The sequence below is a fragment of the Vidua chalybeata genome, chromosome 16 (genome assembly GCF_026979565.1).
Source record: "Vidua chalybeata isolate OUT-0048 chromosome 16, bVidCha1 merged haplotype, whole genome shotgun sequence".
Lineage (NCBI taxonomy): Eukaryota > Metazoa > Chordata > Aves > Passeriformes > Viduidae > Vidua > Vidua chalybeata.
Window position 1 is genome coordinate 11,704,073 of NC_071545.1, and position 19,143 is coordinate 11,723,215.

General features: G+C 45.3%; 1 protein-coding gene across 5 annotated transcripts in view; it reads right to left on the bottom strand.

The window, feature by feature from the left end:
- Window positions 1-19,143, bottom strand: part of MAD1L1 (mitotic arrest deficient 1 like 1) — a 352,882-nt gene that overhangs the window by 82,676 nt on the left and 251,063 nt on the right. For all 5 annotated transcript variants that reach the window (XM_053957712.1, XM_053957708.1, XM_053957710.1 and 2 more), the window contains one exon: window positions 10,793-10,983. In XM_053957712.1, the coding sequence (XP_053813687.1) occupies window positions 10,793-10,983 (191 nt within the window). The remainder of the gene's footprint in view (window positions 1-10,792; window positions 10,984-19,143) is intronic.

Sequence of the window (19,143 nt, forward strand, 5' to 3'; positions counted from 1 at the left end):
GCACAGATGTCTGACACTCTCCTGAGCAGCACAGCAAGAGACAGCTGTTTATACACATGTCCAAAACCTCTGGGCCTCCCTGAAACTGTCAGCTGGGCCTTTTTAACACCCACACACACAGGAGGCTTCACAGGGACCAGCAAACTGACAGCTGATGGCAACCCTTGCTGCAGATTCATCATAGCTACACGGCACGTGGCAGTCACCGAAGGCACCGACACAATTATAAACCCCACCTTGTGCTGCTCTCCACTCTCTACTTCAGAGAAAAATCATCTGCAGACAGTTCCCTCTCCAGGGTCGGATATGTCCTGGAAATGCAAAGTGACAGGCAGCACACGGAACACTCCCCAGAGCCTTCCATTAAGGCAGACAAACCCTTCGCTTAAAGGTTTAAATTTATGACAGCTCCCCAGAACATGGCTGAGATAGATCTACTGTTATCAGCTACCTGCTTTAGCTGAAACAGATTAGGGACAAATTAAAATTTTCAAGCCTTAGTTTGATGTATTCCCTCCAAGATACAGGTAGACTGGTTTGTTTTCTTCTGGAAGCAAAAGATGCCATCAAAAGATAATCTTGGGAGTTACTAAAGCTGGAGGTCATCCTCAGCTCTCAAATCCCCACAATGTGATTTAGCTACAAATCCTTATAAGACAGATTTGACATAAAATACTTTTCAGAACTTCTTCCTCAAAGGACATTCTCGTGCAACTGGCAAAATAGAAAATACATTAGATACAAAGGCCTAAAACAGTACTAAGTTACCTGCTCATAGCACTAACACTCACATGGGGCAGCAGGAATGGTTTTTGTGTGGAGTTACAGTCATTCATGGTCTTGCCTATTTGAAGCAAATGTGAGGAGAGGTTTTATTACCATTTCCATGAATGTGAATGAAGATAGTTGATACATGATCAAATCCTTAATATTATCCTTAGTATTAAATTATTAGAGCTGTATCTATGTGAAGTATTAATTACAGAACATAAGGAGCTGAGCTGCAAGTGCTGTTGCTCTGTAGTGTCAGGTAGAAATCCACCAGAATCCCAGCAGTCAGTGCTTGCACAAAGCTCTCCAGGAGGATTTTCAGGGCACTGCTGCATTCTCTCACTGTCCCACGGACACAGCAATATTCATGGGTTGACACTGCACCACTGATGGGACGTGCTATGATCTGGAGAGCCCACATGGCACATCATGCTGAAGGCTCACCGATGCTGTGAAGTGCCTCAAACTCTCAGGAAATGCCACAACTGGATGCCTGATGTGCTTCCAGCCCTCTCCAGCAGTAACTGCCCCAAACAGTGGTAGGATGCCTCGGAGCAAAGTAGAAGGTACACTCACAGTAGTTATTATTTTTGCTTTTCTACAAGTGGTTTCATAAAAAAAAAGAGCTCTGTTTAGATGAAGGTCTTGGGAAAACCCAAACACAGTACTGACTGGGATCCCATGAAGAAGAGCTGCCTACAAAGCTCTTATCTTAAGCTGGCAAGCCAGTTTGAGAGAAAGCACATTAACTGGTTTATGCTGTGCCACCTTCATGGTTAAGAACCGTGTAAGAATTGAGCTTTTAGACTGTGAAGTGTGCACGAAATACAAGGATGGTAGAGAAATTGTATGGCTGTGAGATGCTGGCTCCTGTCTCACTCCTGATGGTGGCCCTTTGGCTGCCAAAGCAGACTTGTGACCATGACACCCCATTCTCTGCTTCTCATTGGTGCCTCATGCCATCCTTCCCCCTCACCTGCCAAACATGGAGAGAAAAAGCCAACCACCTCATCACCCAAACTGAATTTAGGCTGAAATCTTTCAACTGAAATCCTGCATGAAGGCACAACACAAGCATTTATATTCACAACAAATAAAGGAGAAGACCTTCATCTGAGCCCAGACACACCTTTCAGATGAAGGCAGTAGATGTTCCAGGGCCACACCAGCATGGGAATCTTTTGCTGTGTTTCCATACTTGTGCACAATTTTTATACACACAAACACACATCCTCTTCCCTCCCTGAAGGCTAAAAAATCTTCTGCCCCAGTCAAGCATGGGTAGTAGCTACAACTCCCACAAGAAGAGATAAGTCCTAATTATATTTGTATTTAAACAACGTGCTGCTTACTCAGGACAGAAGAGAGAGTGACTGCCACCCACTCCCACTGGTGCCTTTGTGCAGGCTGAGCTGTGCTGCCATGACCTGGGCACTCACATGCTGGTGGGTGTTTTGCTGGATCTTACCAGCTGCACCTCAGGGCTGTTTCCTGGAACTAACTGCTTTTCCTAGAGGTCTTCTCACAAACCTGTTCCTGGAACATACAGGGAAAAGGTGAAGGAGGGGTACAAAAGCCATCTTTAAGTCCCTTGGCAATGCTCTCGTTGCATGACCTCTGCAACACCAACCACCACTCACAGCCAGCTGAAGAGAGGCTTTGGGGTGTTCATGGGGAATCACAAGTGGAGAAAAGGTCTGCAGGGATTGCTGAAGTCCCTGACAGCATTTGTCACACAGGGATAGCACAGAGGATGATGCTGTGACAGTCTTGCTCTGGCTGAATGTGCTGCCTTGGAGCAGATCACCTGCACAGAGGCCCAGAAGGTGCCCAAGGCACAAGAGGTGACCTGTCCCCTCCTCGTGTCCAAGAACAGCAGAGACTGTGGAGCAGGCAGGGAAGATGGCTGAGATGCAGAGTACCCAGAAACTCCAGGCTTTTCCCCCTCAAGAGGATAAAAACCTCCAGCAATTTCTGCTCCTTTTCATGTGCAGCTTTACCAGAGCCATACGCAAGTGACCAGAGGGTTGTGGCTTGCTGACACGGCTCTGCATGTTCTACAAAATCACAAGAGAGCAGCCAGGTTCAGACAGTAACAAGCGTGCATCAAAAGCTGCTTTGCAAAACACCCATTTCATGTGTGCTGCAGCGAGGCTTGGTATTCCCCCATCGCCCAGGCTCCAAGGCACTGCCTTTTCCTTAAAGAACGCTGATCACACAACCTCTAAGTAGAACATCTTTTGAAACTACCAGAGCCTCAAATAAATAAATAAATAAATAAATAAATAAATAAGTTTTTTTTTTAAGGTATTTAATGTCAGCTGGAGGTGGTGGGCACCCACAGAAAAGAGCACCAGTGGTGCCCCAAGCCCCCAGCCCCCTCAGGATGCACCATGTGCCCTGAGGGACAATTTCCTGCATCCACTGCTGTGCAAGAAAAAGCCATCTGCCCTGGTCACATCTCCAACCCATCCACACGCAGCTTCCCCACCACAGGACATTTTTAAAAGCTTCTCAAACCCCTGTGAGTCCATGAATTGCAATATCCTGCAACCAAGTGAGAAGGACAGAGAAAAACCAGGAGGCTGACTGACCTAGAGCAGAGTCATGTGGCGATTTAGCGGCAGAGATGGGAACGGGAGTCCAGGAGGGGTTTTGCTTATGTCCCCTCTGCTTGATCCCTTTTTTAACACTGTCTTCCTCTCACACTGCGTAAACACATTCCTGCCAGCCCACACAGTCCTTTGTAAGCTGTTCAAACACAGCAGCAGGCGGACACAGACATCCTCCTCTCCCGAGACCTCCCACAGGGACACGGGGCACAGCCAGCGACAAGAACGACTCTTCTTCAGCAAACTGCAACCACGCGGGCACTGGGGACGTGGTGGGGGGCAGAGAAGAGGGAGAGGGTTTATTAGAACAGATAAAGCAGCCAGGACATGCTCTGCCTCCTGCTCACTGGCACTGCCAGCTCTGTGCTGTGCAGGGCTGCCCGGCTGTGCCCCACGACACCAGGATGAAGTCACAGGCTCCTGTTTGGGGCACAGGCACGACCTGCCCCATGTCCACCCCATGTCCACCCCAGGGACACGCACGTTGCCACACCAGCCTGGATGCTCTGGTTTAATTGAATTCTTATCAGTGACCTGTGCTCCTTGATGGTGCACGTGACTCACCCCAGAAAGCACAGGCTGTCCCTGCTGTTTCATTAAATAGGAGATATTTCAATGAAGGGGATTTGGACAGAGATAAGTTGCAAACTTATTAAAAAATAGGTGTATTCCAGTAATTTTTTACTTATTGTTATTGCAGAATCATAGAATCATTTAAGTTGGAAAAGACTTTTATGATCATTGAGTCCAACTGTAAATCTAATGCTGCCAAGGCCACCAGAAGCCCAGGAAAGATGGTGAGGTCCTTCAGCTGGGATGGCTGATGCCTGTCACAACCTGGATGAGGCCATCAGCAGTTCCCACAGCGATGGGGGCTGAAGTCAGGTGAAGAATTTGTGTGGATAACTCGAAAGCTGCCCTTTTTTCAGTGCCCTCCTTCTTTGCCAAAGGAAGTGCAGACAGAGAGGCAGAGCTCATGCCAGCACGAGGAGGGTGCTGTGGGGAGGGAAACCTGGGAATGCTGCAGTGGCACTGCTGTGTCCTTGGGGAGTGAAGGAGCAAAGGGAAGGGAAAAGCAACTTGGTGGTCAGCAGCTTATGAATACAAAACAAAAGGAATTGCAGAGACAGCCTGAAGCTCAGATGGCATCTGAGAGCCAACCTCATGTTTCCTGTCCCAAACCAGGCCTGCTTTTGTGAAGTGACAGGTTTTGTTTCTGCCTCACCAGGTAACACAGCAGTCACTCCAACAGAGAGGATGCACCCATGAGCAAGACAAATCTCTGACCTTCTAGAAAGCCTCACCCATCCCATTCTCCTGCTAGTCAGGAAAGACTCTGTCACTGGAATAATGCTCCAATATCACCAACATTTATTACCTCCACGCCTGGGTCTACCTTGGCAGACTCGCAGGCATGGCAGGAAAGGGAGCAAGTGGTGCCAACACACTGGAAATGGGTACTGTGCCAGACTGGCAGGTAACAGGGGAGGGTTTTCCCAGCCCAAAGGTGCTCTGTGCTCCCCACCAGCACCGTCCATTTATTGTCACAACAGTCCAGTGACACTGGCAGGAGCATCATCCACCTTGTACAGGTGGGGAAGAGAGGCAAAGAATATTTCCTCTGTTCAGCTGGATGAAGGTTCAGACCAGCCTCTTCAGGCCTTTGCCCAGAAATTTTGCAGTCAAAAGGAAAACCTTCTGTTAGATTTTTCCAGTATACTCGAGATGACTGACTTCATTAAAAACAAAGAAAGATAAAGTCCTAATGTGCACTAGGGAATAGGCAGTTGTTCCGGGAAGCATATGCAGTAAGAGAGAAACTGTGTAAGGAAGGAAAAAAAAGCATAAGAAGAGCAATTTGAAGATAGCAGCAAGAATTAAAGTTAGGTCCTAACACAAAACAGGCTGCTACAATATCTGAAAGAAAATTACATGTGGGAAGTTTAAACACAGGATTTGATGCTGCAACACCATAGATTGCTCAGCAGCTACTTTTAGAGGCTGCTGATTAGTGCAACCCAGGATGGGTGCTTGCTGACCCTTCCAGGAATCCCAGCAATCATCCAGCAGGAGGGCACCACGCTCGCACAGCGATGGCCAGCGCCCCCGGAGCTGAGCTGAAATCAAGCCTCCAACAACCACACGGGCAATTTGAAAACACAACATGAAAATGAAATAACTTGCAATTAACAAGAACGAGGAGTTAAGAGAGGCCTAGAGTCCCTAATCAATCTCTTGCTGCCTGGCCTGCTCCACCAATGAGCCCCATTGTTAGTTTTGATTGTGTGTGCTAGAGTGTGAAGCGGCGGCTGGAAGAATAGCTCTCCATCAAAATTCTGATTTCCTTCTTCCATCGAGACTCATCAAGGGTGAAGAGGAGGAGAGGGGAGAAGATAGAGATACAAAAAGAAACAAACAGCTAGAACAGGCTTCTCCAAGACACTCTGCTATGTTTGAGGAGGAATAACTGAAACTGCAGGTATGCCAAGAACGTGGACTCAAGAATCACAGCTCCCATCAGTGCTGTCAGCTTCAAGATGAAACAAGAGCACTCAGGAGAATAAAAGTAATCCCTGCATTAACCATCCTGCTTATTCTGAGCTGTACATCTTTCACCAGTGTGCCCTGGCCAGACTGGTACTCAGACTGTGCTGGAATCTCAGCAGACAAGACTCTCTCTGCATGTTTAACCATATGAATTTTGCCTCCCCCTTTCAACCAGCAATTTGTTAGCATCACTTTGTGTTTGAAAAACAGCTTCCAAGTTCTTTCTCGTTCAATCCAGCCTCATTTCCCTCCTGAAGAAAAGAGAATTAAACTGTTGCACCTTGTGCACACTGCTGCCCTGTTGTGTTTTACACACCTGCTCAATACAGAAGCAAGAGGACAGCAAGGTACCCAAGCCAGGGGGCAAGCTAAGGAGGACTGGGCAGTTCAAGGTGGTGTCTGTCCTTCCACCACACCCTTCTTCCCTTCAAAGGAAAGAAATATCCCATATCCTTTTTACACCCTTATGCTCAGCCTGTGCACCCACAATGATCTACATCAGAAGCAAGTGTTCACTTTTCAGGTGGCCCTGAAGGTTGATAGTTACAGTTCCTGTAAACCAATTCTGTATTTAGCTCCTGAAAGAGGTGCGCAAAGACAGTGTACGCACACCAGCTTTGCACAGCTTTTTATTTTATCACGTTGTAGAAAGGCTGTGGATTTTACTTGATTTTATGACTGTATTACCAATCCAACAGGACACCAACAAAGGTTTTGCTGTGTAGCAAGAAGTGCCAGCCCTGGAGCAGGCCACATTCTCAAGCCATGTCAAGATGCTTCTGGTTTTGTTTGCTGTCTGGTATCTTGGGTATTCTCTCTCAAGGAATACAGCCTATCAACCTGGGGATGCTCTTCAGTAAAATACTGCTGGTGTTTGGGTTTTCATTTGATAATTTTGACAGAAAATAACAACACGGGTGAGATGCGGAAGCAGAGAGAATTCTGTGCTCTGCCAGACTAAGCTCTGAGGATATAGAAAATATCTGTTTAAAGGCAGCCTTGTAGCCAGGATTATTTATGAGCTCAGACACACAACACCACTGTGACACTGGAAAGAGTTTGTCTGGTTTGACTTCCCAACCAATTTAGACCCAAATAATTTAGGCATGAGTTATCAAGAAATCTGAGCACTCCTTTTTAAGAAAGTAGAGGAATCTGACCCCAGAAAGATTGCAAACATTGACAATTACACAGGATCAAATTGATGACCTGTTCAGCTCAGGATCTTTTCAAAGTGACCAGCCCCACATTCATGCTGCAACACTGGAAACATTTTACCTGAAGCATTGAGAATAATCAAGAACAGATTGCTCCCTCTTCTTCACTCAAGTCTTTAGTCCAATTCCCAGAGCATGGACTTGAATGTTACCAGGTACAGAAGCAGCAAAATCATTTGTATACCCAAGCCAAAATATAAGTAGCATGAAGGAGAATTCTCTTCCTAATCTCTATAGTTGAGATATAAAGGAGTTGCTTTTACACCTCCAAGCAGAGAGATCTGAATGTCCCTACTTTGGGTAAATGTACCTATTTAGTGTAAAACTAGGTATTATTATTTGTCCACAAAGATATCTTAACATTTTAGAAAATGCAGTGGCCTCCTGCTCTCAGTAATTCCTAGAAGCCATAGGGTCTATCAAACAAAAGGATTTCTACTCTTCTTCTTTTAAATTGATTGACTTCAAATGCTTTGGCTGGGACTGTGTCCTTAGGCACACAAAAAGAAAAAAGCCTGCGATTTAATTTCTTTCCACTGTTTGTTCATTTGTACAAGTGTCTCCAAATCATCTCCTCTTCAAATTTGACCAGTCTTTCTGTTTACTGAAGGACTTTCTTTGTCTGAAACAATTGTCATTGCCTTTCTAAAGACCTCATTTCCTTACTCCCATTCAGGACCCAGCCAGAGACAAGGATAAAAAGCACAATGCACTCCTGGCCAGGCAATGACAGCCTGATTTGCCACCTCCTCATTCCGAGCTGGATATGCTGATCCAGAGGCTCCTCAGCAGTGTTTGTTTGTCTTAACAGATATCTTTAATAGCTTATTACAAAGGGAGCTGAGGCAGTTCCTGGATGTCTGATGGGTGAGCTGGTCCAGACACACCAGTGAAGCATCACACGGAACACAAAGTCTGTGCCACGGCTGGACACATCTAATGGAGCAGCAACAGGAATGGGATACGAAACTGTCAAGTGCCCCAGGAGCTACAATGCATTACAGCCCACAAAAAAATCATCAGAATCTAAACTCCTGGTGAGGAATCTGTAACAGCCTTTCCACAGTGTTTAATTGAAACAATAAAAAGGAGCAAACAAACGGGAGCGAGCTGTGAAGCCTGAGAAGTGCCTTTGTGCCCACGCACTCAAGAGGGGCTGAAAATCACTGGGACATCCTTCAAGCTGATGAGCTCATCTGTTGCACTGATAGGGATCACCAATAAATACTGGTATGGTTTCATTGGAATTCAGTGCTCATTTATAGATGCAGTCATTGACATTCCCAGCACAGCTCTGTGATTAACCCTTTCACTGGAGCTGTAATCCCAATTAAAGCAAACTGGCTGGACACATACAGCAGGTAGATAATAAGCTCCACTATAGTAACAGCACACCTTGGCCAGGAAAACCAACATCTTTCATCTTCATTTAGCTTTGAAGGGGTTACATTACAGGAGCTCCTATTGCATTCCTCACTTAAAATTAAATGCCACCAACAGTGCTACTGAAATATGCTTTTAAAGTTTACAGCCGAACTACAGAAGCTTGTAAAGTGCCAAGGGACTTCTCTGGTTTAATTATATAGACCCTGTTCCATAAACTGGTTGAATAGAATAAATACAAATAGCTTCCATGCTTTGTGACTTCTCTGGGTTAATGAAATGCACACAAACACCCACAGTCTGCTATGGCTCAGAAATTCCACAGCATAAACACACAACTCTGCTGGAAGCTATAGTCAGGATTCAAGCCTTCATACATACATGAGAACCAGCTGCCTGGACTCAGCAAGGAAATAATTTGTTGTTTATATTCTACTACTATTCAAATCTGCAGTCAGTGGGAATTGTCTGCAATTTACTGAACAGGGAGAAAGAGTCTGAAGTTTTTAAATTCATGTTGGAGTTAGCAAATCTGCTCCTCTTGTCTGGAGAGGTTGGTGAGGTAAGAGAGGCTGAGGAATTCCAAGAATCAATAAATGACCCACCCTTGGCTCTAAGAAATGTGAGATCTTCACCTGGTGACACTCACCTCCATCCTTAGGACATACTTGGGATAAACACTTAAGTGAAGAAGAGAAAGCAAGAAGAATGTGTAGAGAGAAATCTATACTTCAGTATCCCCTGTCCTGCATATAAATAATTTCTATTGCCATTTCACCAAGGAGAGTTTCCTTCTACCAGTGACAACCTCCTGAGATGCCAGCCACTTCTTGTTCATGTGGCCAGCATACAATTTTCTCACATTTTCTTAACTTTCTCCAAGCATGCCATCTCTCCTGTGGTGCAGAAAAAACTGCAACTTGTACTGTCTGGCCATGGCATCCAACAGACATCTCCAGGAGTCTGCTGAAGTTTCATTCATTGGATTTTTAACACCACAGGTGGGAGCACAGGTCCCTGGAGGTGTTAGAGCAGCCCTGCACCATCTCAACAGAGAACTGTTTTCAGGATTCAATGGCAGCACCTTAAAACCAACAGAATTATTCTCTTCCCTGGGCACTGAGCTTCTTTTGTTGCTGCCATGTGCTTGAGGTGATCCAGAACTCTCATAAGGCCAAGCAATATGACTGTTTGGGGCATATTTTCCTAGTTTTACTGAAGATCCTAGGTGTTGTCTTATACACACCCTCACTTGCTTTATTTGTTTGGTTTATTTATTTATTATTTTTTTTCCTGAGGCACTAAAGTTGCAGAACAGGAAAACATCTGTCCCATTAGGTACAGAAACAATCTGGCAACCATCCATGTGTGGCACACAGCTGTAGGTCTGCAGAAACAGAACTTCCCCACTTCCTGCTTGTAGAGTTCCCTCCTGTACTGAACACCTCCAAAACCCTTCTTAAAGGAGATTTGCCCTCGGGAGGATCAGTGGGAGGCAGGCATGATTTTAAGTGCTGTTGTGTTTGCCATGGAGAAGAAGAAAGTTCTCCCACTGACCTGTAAACTTGGGCTGTTGGCACTTGAACCAATCTAAAGACAGGACTCGGTGACTTCTAATGTCACACCTCAGCTCTCTAATGCATGAGCTCAGCTTTGCCAGCTGGAAGGTAACACAGAAGAAAAACAGCCCCTCTATCAAGCCACAAGCTCACAGCCCACCCAGCCAGACCAGTAACAGCACCCGACAGACAGAAGACAGACTGTTATTGCTACTCATCTGTGCCGTTCACATAAATGGCACTTCACACACACCAGGATGAGTTGCTGCTCAAAAGGGATTCCAATTTACATAAAGACAAGATGATGACACGCAGACAAGCTAGAGGATGGTAAAAAAACATAGGGACATATATCTCATAGTGAAGTAATGATGAGCCTTGATGGTTACATAAGGTTTTATTACTGCGGCATATAACTGATAATATAAAAAGGTGAAGTGCCAGGCCAGATGCCTGAGGTATTATGCATAAAGAGTCTCTTCTCTTTACTCCAGACTTTGATATATAAGTGGGAGACCAGATGTCAAACCTCCTACTTTTTAACAGAAGAAAGGATCTTTACTTCCCTCATGAGCAACACTCTGCCAGGTAGCAGAGGGCAGCAATTTTCCAGTCTAATCACCGAGAAAGAGCAAATACACCCTGGCACGTTGAAAACCATGAACCCAAAGAAGCAGGTGCAGCCAGGTGTGCACAGACCTACCTTGAAGAGCAGGCAGTCCCCCTGGTGCTCGGCGTAGATGGAGCTGAGCCTGTACTGGTTCTCCGTGGTGATGTCGATCTGGTACCCCGTCAGTGTGTAGCACACCTTGCGAAACTCCTGGATCTTGGTCTGGAAAACTTCTTTCAGGCGCTGGTTTTTCAGTTCTGCACTTTCCACTTGCTTCTTCAGCTCTGGGTAAGGGAAGAAAATGGGTACTTTCTTATATGTCACCAGCACAGAGCCCTTGTGCTGTACTTACAGTGCTAGCCAAATGGAGTGAATTGAAAAGGTTAATTAAAAAGTGAATTAAGCAGGCAAGAAACAAGCAAGCTGGATGCCTCTCCTCCTGGCCCCAGCGGACTAAAAGATAGTAAACTGGGGAGTAAGGAAAACAGACATGTCTTGGTGGGATGGATTTTTCTTTTGCTCAGCCAGTCTTTTAACAACACGCTACAAAAACTCAAAGCTGTAGCATCCATTTCCCCACATGCACACGTCTTGTTTTCTACACGGAACCCAAGAGAAGGGTGTTCCTCTACAGAAAGCAATAAAGTGGAAAAATGGTCCAAAATACGCCTCTGTATGGTTGCATCAGGAGGAAGCTGCCTACAAGGGAACTCTCCTCCAATGGAGGAGATATGAGGCAAGTGCTTTGATCTCAAATTGACACACTGCTTAGGAATCCCTCAAGGTTTGGGAAGAGGCTTTTATTGTGATAAAAAGCCTGGAGAGCACCTCTGCCTCTTTGCATTTGGTACCTTAACTGGACTAGTCCCTATCAGAGATCCTGGGAGACTGCCTGCCACTCACCCTGTGTTTTATTGCTACAAAGGGAGCTGCCAGTACTGTGAATCCTTCAAGAGGATACACAACAATTACCATGAATCTTTCACCCAAGGTGCCTTCTGAGTAATTAAACCTCGATTTATCATCCCATTAATTACAGAGATTGGCTTTACTTTAATATACACTAGAGATGTCTCCCAAGTCAGCCTGTTTTATCAACACTGCAGTCCAGGGTTAGGAAAAATCCTGACTCTTTCTAACAGCAAACAAATAGACTTCCTCAGTCGAATAGCTCTTTGTCATTCTGAGGTTTAAGGCTTTGTGCTGTGATCAGAGACATAATTGCAGCATTTGCAGCCCATATGTCTTTAGTTTAGCTAAAGGACCAGCAGCAGGACAGCAGGAACTTCAGAGCAAGGTGACTGCTGGAATATGAGGAATGTTTTTGGCTGGGTTTATAGAGCCCATACTAAAACATTAACACTTCCCAAGTGAGCTGGAAATTTTTTTGCTTGAGCACTTGCTGGAAAGTGTTTCCATTGGCCTCCCAGGCACAGTGCAGGGAGGATGTAGGATGGAAACTGCAAGGCCAGGGACTTGCCAGTGACATTCACCTCTGAGCAGCTGCAGGCACACCAGGAGAGAGCCAGTCACCTCTCATCTCCTGTACTGCTTTGGTTAGGCACTGTGGGTGGAACAAAAGGATAATTCAATGTGTTAACTTAAAGTGCCTTAAATGCCACTGAGGATGCCCCTGCTCAGAAGTACTTTGGCCTTAATCCAAGTCAGTTTAATCCCCAGGCAAGGACAGGAACTCTTTAATGGTTAAAGAGAACTACATGTCCCTTTACTTCTGAGTGAGAGCATCCACGCAGGGAGAGTTAACACTGGCCAGCTCCTCACCTTCAGCTAATCCAGCTCCACCTTCCTGAGCAGCTTCTGGTGCTGATGTGCAAGCAATGACTGCCTTCACTCTGGGCATCCCCCAGCTGCACCTTGCTTTATGAAGGAGAGCAAACCAGTTGTGGGGAACATCACCAGCTGGTTCATTAAAACCCTGCTATACAGGGAACCTCCCAGTTGTAGGAGGATGTAAAGTAAATAGAGAATATCCAAAGCACCCTTAATGGCCCAAAGGGTTGTGTCTTACACACAGTCCATTCTCATGAGATCAGAAAGGCTCTTTTCTGACCACCCACCTTCCACTCACAGCAACTCATCAATGTGTGATTAACTCAACCCTTCTCTGGATTATTTCAACCCTTTTCCCATCCTCTCAGCTGAGACTGGTCTTTGATTAATCAAGTAATCAGCCTCTGAAATTGAGAGGTTAACGGGTGGCTCTGACCTGGATATTCTCAGTTTTCATTCAGCTATGCAACTGTTAAGGACAAAATCCTATATATGAAAGTAAAAATTCAGTGACCACACTGCAGTGGTAAATAACATTTTATCACTGTCAGAGACAGCCCTGCCTTTAATATATTGCCCATGTCCAACAGCAATATTTTTTCCCCTAATACATGCAGCCTAGCCTTGGAAAAGTAAATCTGCCTCTTCCTACTGCATCTCAGAGGTTGCCTTTCCCCACTTTTATAACCTCGGAGGTGGATGGCACCCGGCACCCTAATTCATTAACTCCTTGAACAGCCTTCGTTATTCAGGAAGAGTTAGTGCCTTTTCCACTGCTTTGTCTCTCAGACTTGGTCCTGCCAGAGGCCACCACGAGCATCCTCACCCCCACCCAACAGCGCTGGCCTAGTTAAACAGCCCTCTGACTCTGCAATAGCAACTAAGTGATGGCAGCTGCTTCCCTCCACTACCCTCAGGGTGAGAACGGAAAAACTTTGACTACCATCACTCTTTTATGCAAGAAATCTGGGGCTTTCCAGTGTAACTGAAGTACCAGGGAGCCTTCACCCCCGACTGCCCTTGGCACCTCCTGCCGGCTCCTCCTGGCCCTCTTTCCAGAGCCTGCGGCAGTGTTGGTGTCCTGGCTGGAGGAATTCATCTGCATGAAAAACCTATCTGCTCGTTAGAGATGCCTTGTGTCAGCCACTGGCACAAGGTGCTGAACTGGGGAACTGCTCATGTAGGTGCAGCTGAACGTGCCAGCGCCAGCCAGGGGTGGGATAAAGCCTTGTCATCCCTTCTGCGACTCCAACTGCCCAACAGGGCTTCTTTAGCTTAGGGACAGCAGGAAAAACCCAGGCAGGCACAGGGACACAACAGGAATGCCCGAGTTTGCAGCTGCCCCCAGTGAAAGGTCCGCTGAACCCTGACTGTAAAACAGAGATTGCTCTTCTTTATGCCCAATTAAGCCGCCGTCCTCAGCAGCTCAGCCACAGCTGGTGCCTCCCTCCTGCAGTGTTTATCCCCTGGGAACAATTCAACCCGGGGCTATTCCTGGTTTAACTCAGGACAGCACTCAGCACTGTGACTGCTCCCCTGCTTTCCACTGAGGGATCTGCTGACACAGCCAAGGAAGCACACCACGAGCAGGATCCTTGGAAGAGTGACTTCAGAGGAAAGTAAACTGAGACTTGAGAGAAGTCAGATGGGATCTCACTGCTGAAACAAAGCCATTCGAGATGTCCTAGGACAACTTTCATACCTTTCCACCATACTTCTGCAGGAAAGAAGCATCCTGCAGGTTCTGTGTGACGCCAGCCAGCCCCAGGCCAACGTCTCAGACACCTTGGGGTGTCTAAAATGGCAAAGAATGACTAATTTTAGGGTACCTATGGAGCTTCTTTGCACCATGGGTCTGTCCAAGTGCAGACCTGGCACCACAGATTCCCTGCACCCAGCCAGCAGGACAGCAGCATATGCACAGACCTGGGGACAGTAATTTATCTTTCTAATATGTTCCCCATCAAGTGAAGATGTTAAGCTAAAATGCAGCTCATTGTTTGCTCTGCATCTGAATACAAAGCTGTGAAAACACTAATTCTTAAGCCTCACCTAATACCACTAATTCCCACCAAATTTCTAGCACAGTCAGGAAAAATTGATTTAAAAGTCATCACTTGCACAGAGTGCAACTCAGCTGTTTCAGAGCAGTGTTTAAGGCAGAGCCCAGAGGCCCTGGAACAGAGGGAAATCCTTTTGGGATGGGTCAGAGCAGGGCTCCAGTGACAGCACTGATGTGTCCATCCCCTTCATCTACCACCTACAGAAAACTGAACATCTTGATCCATTCAGATCTTTCCCAATGTTTGGAGAATTAGGTTAAATTACATCTTTAAAAGACAGTATTTGAAAACAAGAATCTCTGTATTTAGAGAACCTGTTTGAGTTCCTGTATTTGACCTTGTTCCACTTGCACAACACTGGTGAGAGAAGTTGCAGAGGCCATGGATGGGGAAAGTCACACCACAAACACCCTTCATCCCAAAGAAGGGATGTCAAAGCATCTCCAAGTTTATGAAACAAATAAGAACTGAGAAAATAAGCATGAGGTTACACAGGCCCTGCCTTGGTTGTGGGTAATGATTGGCCTGAAAAAAAAAAAAAAAAAAGAGAAAAAAAGAGAATAGAGAGAACAGGAAAATATATAGAAGTACTGTCCCATCTCCTTTGTATTCAGGCTGAGAGTATGCACAAAAAGTTGCCTGTCCTGAGGAGTTTGATGTGAAAAAAATATCCTCACTGAAAAAAAAAATCATTAATCTGTTAGAAAATTAATATTGCCAAATGATTAATTCCTCCTAATGATACTGCTTCTTGAAACACCTTGTATTTTCACACACTTACATTGACTTTAATGAATAATTCAAACTATTTTGGATAAATAAATAAAATATGAGTTGGGCTTTTTTGGTCTCATATTGGAAATGTCACTGCTTTTTATTCCATTGCTTTGACACTCCTTACATCTGAAACTGTTCAGAGCAGCCTGGAAATACCACAGCTTTGGCTCTTGCTCCAAGTTCAGCCAGGTCAATCAATAACAATAGCATTCTCTACACCAAAGAAAAGCAAATTCATGCTTAGCCTTTTCCCCAGGGAAAGAGAAGGAAACAATGTGACTCTGAGCATGCCAAAAGTGGCATGAAATTCAATGTATCACTAGTCTTTTCCAGGAAAATACAAATTTGTTCTGCCCATCCTCAAAGATGCCACAAGCCATGCAGCTGCATTAATTCAGCTGCAATCCCAGCTAATATATATCTCTCTCAGAAAGGCCTGCAATCCTTTCTAACTCTCCATTAAAGGTTACTTTCCCTCAGTGACATGTTTGGGGGTCACTCACTCCAACACACACAGGATAAAGTATTTACACATCCATTCCTGTCCCTGCTGACCCTGCCAGGGTGCCTCAAGACAGTGCTACAGAGGATGCTGCATTTTCACCAACCCTGCTTTACTTAAACAAGAGATTGCTTAAATTTTGTTTCCAGCTTACAGAAGGGATGCCAAACCACCTTGTTCACACGAGGTCCATAATGGGAAGAGGAAACACTGTTTTCTCAGTTCCAAGCAGCAAGGCACAATTACCTTTATCCTCCCCCATCTACAGGAGCTGCTGCCATGCAGTGGCACTCCTTAACCACCCCCCTGCACCCCCAAACTGATCCTGAATTACTCCATCCACTGCAGGTCTGTCTTTCCCATCTGTCTCTCTGCAGCTGGGACCTTTCCAATCATTCCCCTGCTCAAACCCCAAGCTGAAATTTTCTTTGCCAGCCTCAGTTTATGAGGAGCAATGTCTGAAAAGAGTTCTGTGATATTCTGTGAAGGGCACAGCATAAAAATAAATTGTATCGTGTTAAATAAAGGCTAATAGGAGAAGAGCTGAACATTTTCTGATGTAGGCAAGTTTATGACCATTGCTTTTGAGAAATAAAATTCGCTTTGCTAGATTTTATAGGCATGTTTTATGCCCTGGGGGAGTGGGACCACACAGCCCCACACCACCCCTACTCGACCTTACAGTCTGGCAGCCTCACACTGCTCTCTGCAAAACTTAAAATTTGTGACATTACAGCCATGAATTATAACTTTTTTTGAAGGTAAAAACAGTTTTATATTCAACAGACTGCACTGGCTGTTCAGTTTGAAACCTAAGTGGTATTTATTTGATCAGTCAACATTGGTTTATTTTTAAACCGTGTATGTACCATATGGTTCAATGCACCTCCCAGCCCCCTCCTCCAGCCACCAGCTTGCCCTTCCAGCAGCTCTGGGGAGAGTTTTCAAATGCAGCACAGCACAAGTAAAGGACTCCACCACCATGACCAGCTGCAGCTCTTGCATTGCTTGAGAACTGTCCACTAAAAAAATGATTTCCCAGATGTTTCTCTTCACTGAGTATGGTTGGCTGAAGACCCCATTTCAGACAACCCATGTACCTTTACAAAGGACATAGTTAATTATGGACTTCTTGGAAAGAAGTCCGTAATTAATTATCCTCTGATAACTTGAAGAAAGTAGCAGAAGACATTGGAAGGGTGAGGTGAGAGCAACAGGACACCGAGGACCAAAGAGAAGCAGCCATGGAAAAGCACGGAATCTCTCTTGGAATCTTACACACACAAAGAACACGGGTCAGGACCAAGTAAAGGGTGATTTTCTGTTCTTCCTTTTGCCAAAACTGAGATTTCAACACCAAACTGCAAACTCACAAGCACACCTGAGGCTGGCCAATGAACCACCACTGAGCAAAAGGTTCTCTCAGGGCATCCCAGCCTCGGCACTGCTTGGAGCTTTCCTCGTCCTTCTTCTTGTTGGCAGAGCTGTTTTGGAGTGGGGGCAGGCAGGAAACAAGTGGGCTTTTGGAAGCTCAGCTCAGTTCCTCAGCCATCCCTGCAGCTGTTCTCAGTGGAGGCAGCAAGAGACCCTGGGTACACTAAAATCTGTGGCTGTAATGGTGTGAGCAGCCTGCTTGCAGCAATACAGAACTCAGTGGGGATGGCAACACACACACCAGCCACAGGAGAAATTAACCTCAGGAGAGCTATTTATTGCCCAAGATGGACTTCATCAATTTGCATAATATGGCACAAACAGTTTGGAAATTAGGGTGGTCACACTGGTCATAAATTGTGACCCAAGCAGGAAGACACCTCCCTCCACCTCCCAAACAATGATTAAGGTCTGCCAGCCACATTTCCCTTCCATATGGCAATTACAGCCCAACAGCACTTCTCAGAACAAAGTGATGTCAGCCAGAGCTGCAGCAAGTCATTAACTTCGGATGCAAAAAATAGCCTCACCTTAACAACAAAATATACTGTGTCACTTCAGTTTACAGGAAAGTACTTAACTTCTGCGTCTAGAACTAGCCAGCAAGTCTCAGGCATAAGTCTTCCAGCCTATATATGTTTTTCAGGTAATCTATTTTGGAGTTTAAAAAAAAAAAAAAAGTCAGTGGGACTTTTCATGGGCTGTAGTTCAGGGAAGTCAGGTAGCAAAAAAATGGGGCATAATTTGTATCACTTGTCAGATGAAAGAGAATCACTTCTCCACTAAGTTGCTTCCAAGAAAAAGTGCTTTGAAACCACTCAAGTGTCTAATGAAAAGATTAATCCTAAGAACTATATAATTAACATATATAATGTGCATTGTTAATTAACAGGGTGGTCTGCAGAAGCATCTAATAGATTAATTTATCCTCTGCCTATCACCTCCCTTGCACTCTGCCCATTATTTTGTTTCCATTGGCACATCACCACCATCAGGACTACCCTGAAATACTGGATGCATTTAAACCTCTGAAACAGCACCCAACATCTGCTATTAAACCAAATGAGAAAAACAGCTCCAGAAATAGCTATTTGTTCTCTCTCACAGTGAAGACTTTTTGCAGGAGTTTTACTAATTCACAGCACAGGGTGGACAATATTCAATCATGCATTAGAGAGTGCTTCACCGTTTATTAGCTGATGATGCTCACCGAAGCTGTGAACGGGAGATTTCCACCGCTGGCAAGAGATGATTTCAAATCTTCCCAGGAGCAAAAAAAACATTCTGCTCTTACTCATGGAACTTTTTATAGTCAAATTCAGATGCTGAGACTCATGGAAATGCTATTTTAACTCAGTGGTAGTGTCCAAGATTATGTTACTTACAGTTTCTTGTCTCCCTCTGTTCCTTGCACTGCAAAGTCTGTGTTCACAACACAAAACGTTTGTAGCTTTGCAGGCAGACAAACAAAATACAGAACTAACAAATGCCTCATGAGGTTCCTCCCATATCTAAAGTCGCTGTCAAATAATTCTGTGGTGTAAGACAGATGCTGAGATGGGGCAGGGCATCACACAGATACCCTTTAGTTCTGATTTGGGACGCACAGACCAAACCCTAAACCCTGCAGACTCCCCGACTGTTTGGGAGTGTGGCTGTCAACAAGCCCTTCTGCCCATATAATGCCCATAATGACTTCCTCACAGTCATTATAACCCCATAATAACCCCATTCCCATCTCCAGAACTCCCTTTTTTGTGACACTGTACCCTGCCCTGGAGGTGGGGAGACTCAGAAAGGTCAGCCAAAGGCCCCTCAGGTGCTGAGCACAGCCTGCAGGGCACAGCCAGGAAAATGCACAGGCTTCAGCCAGCTGG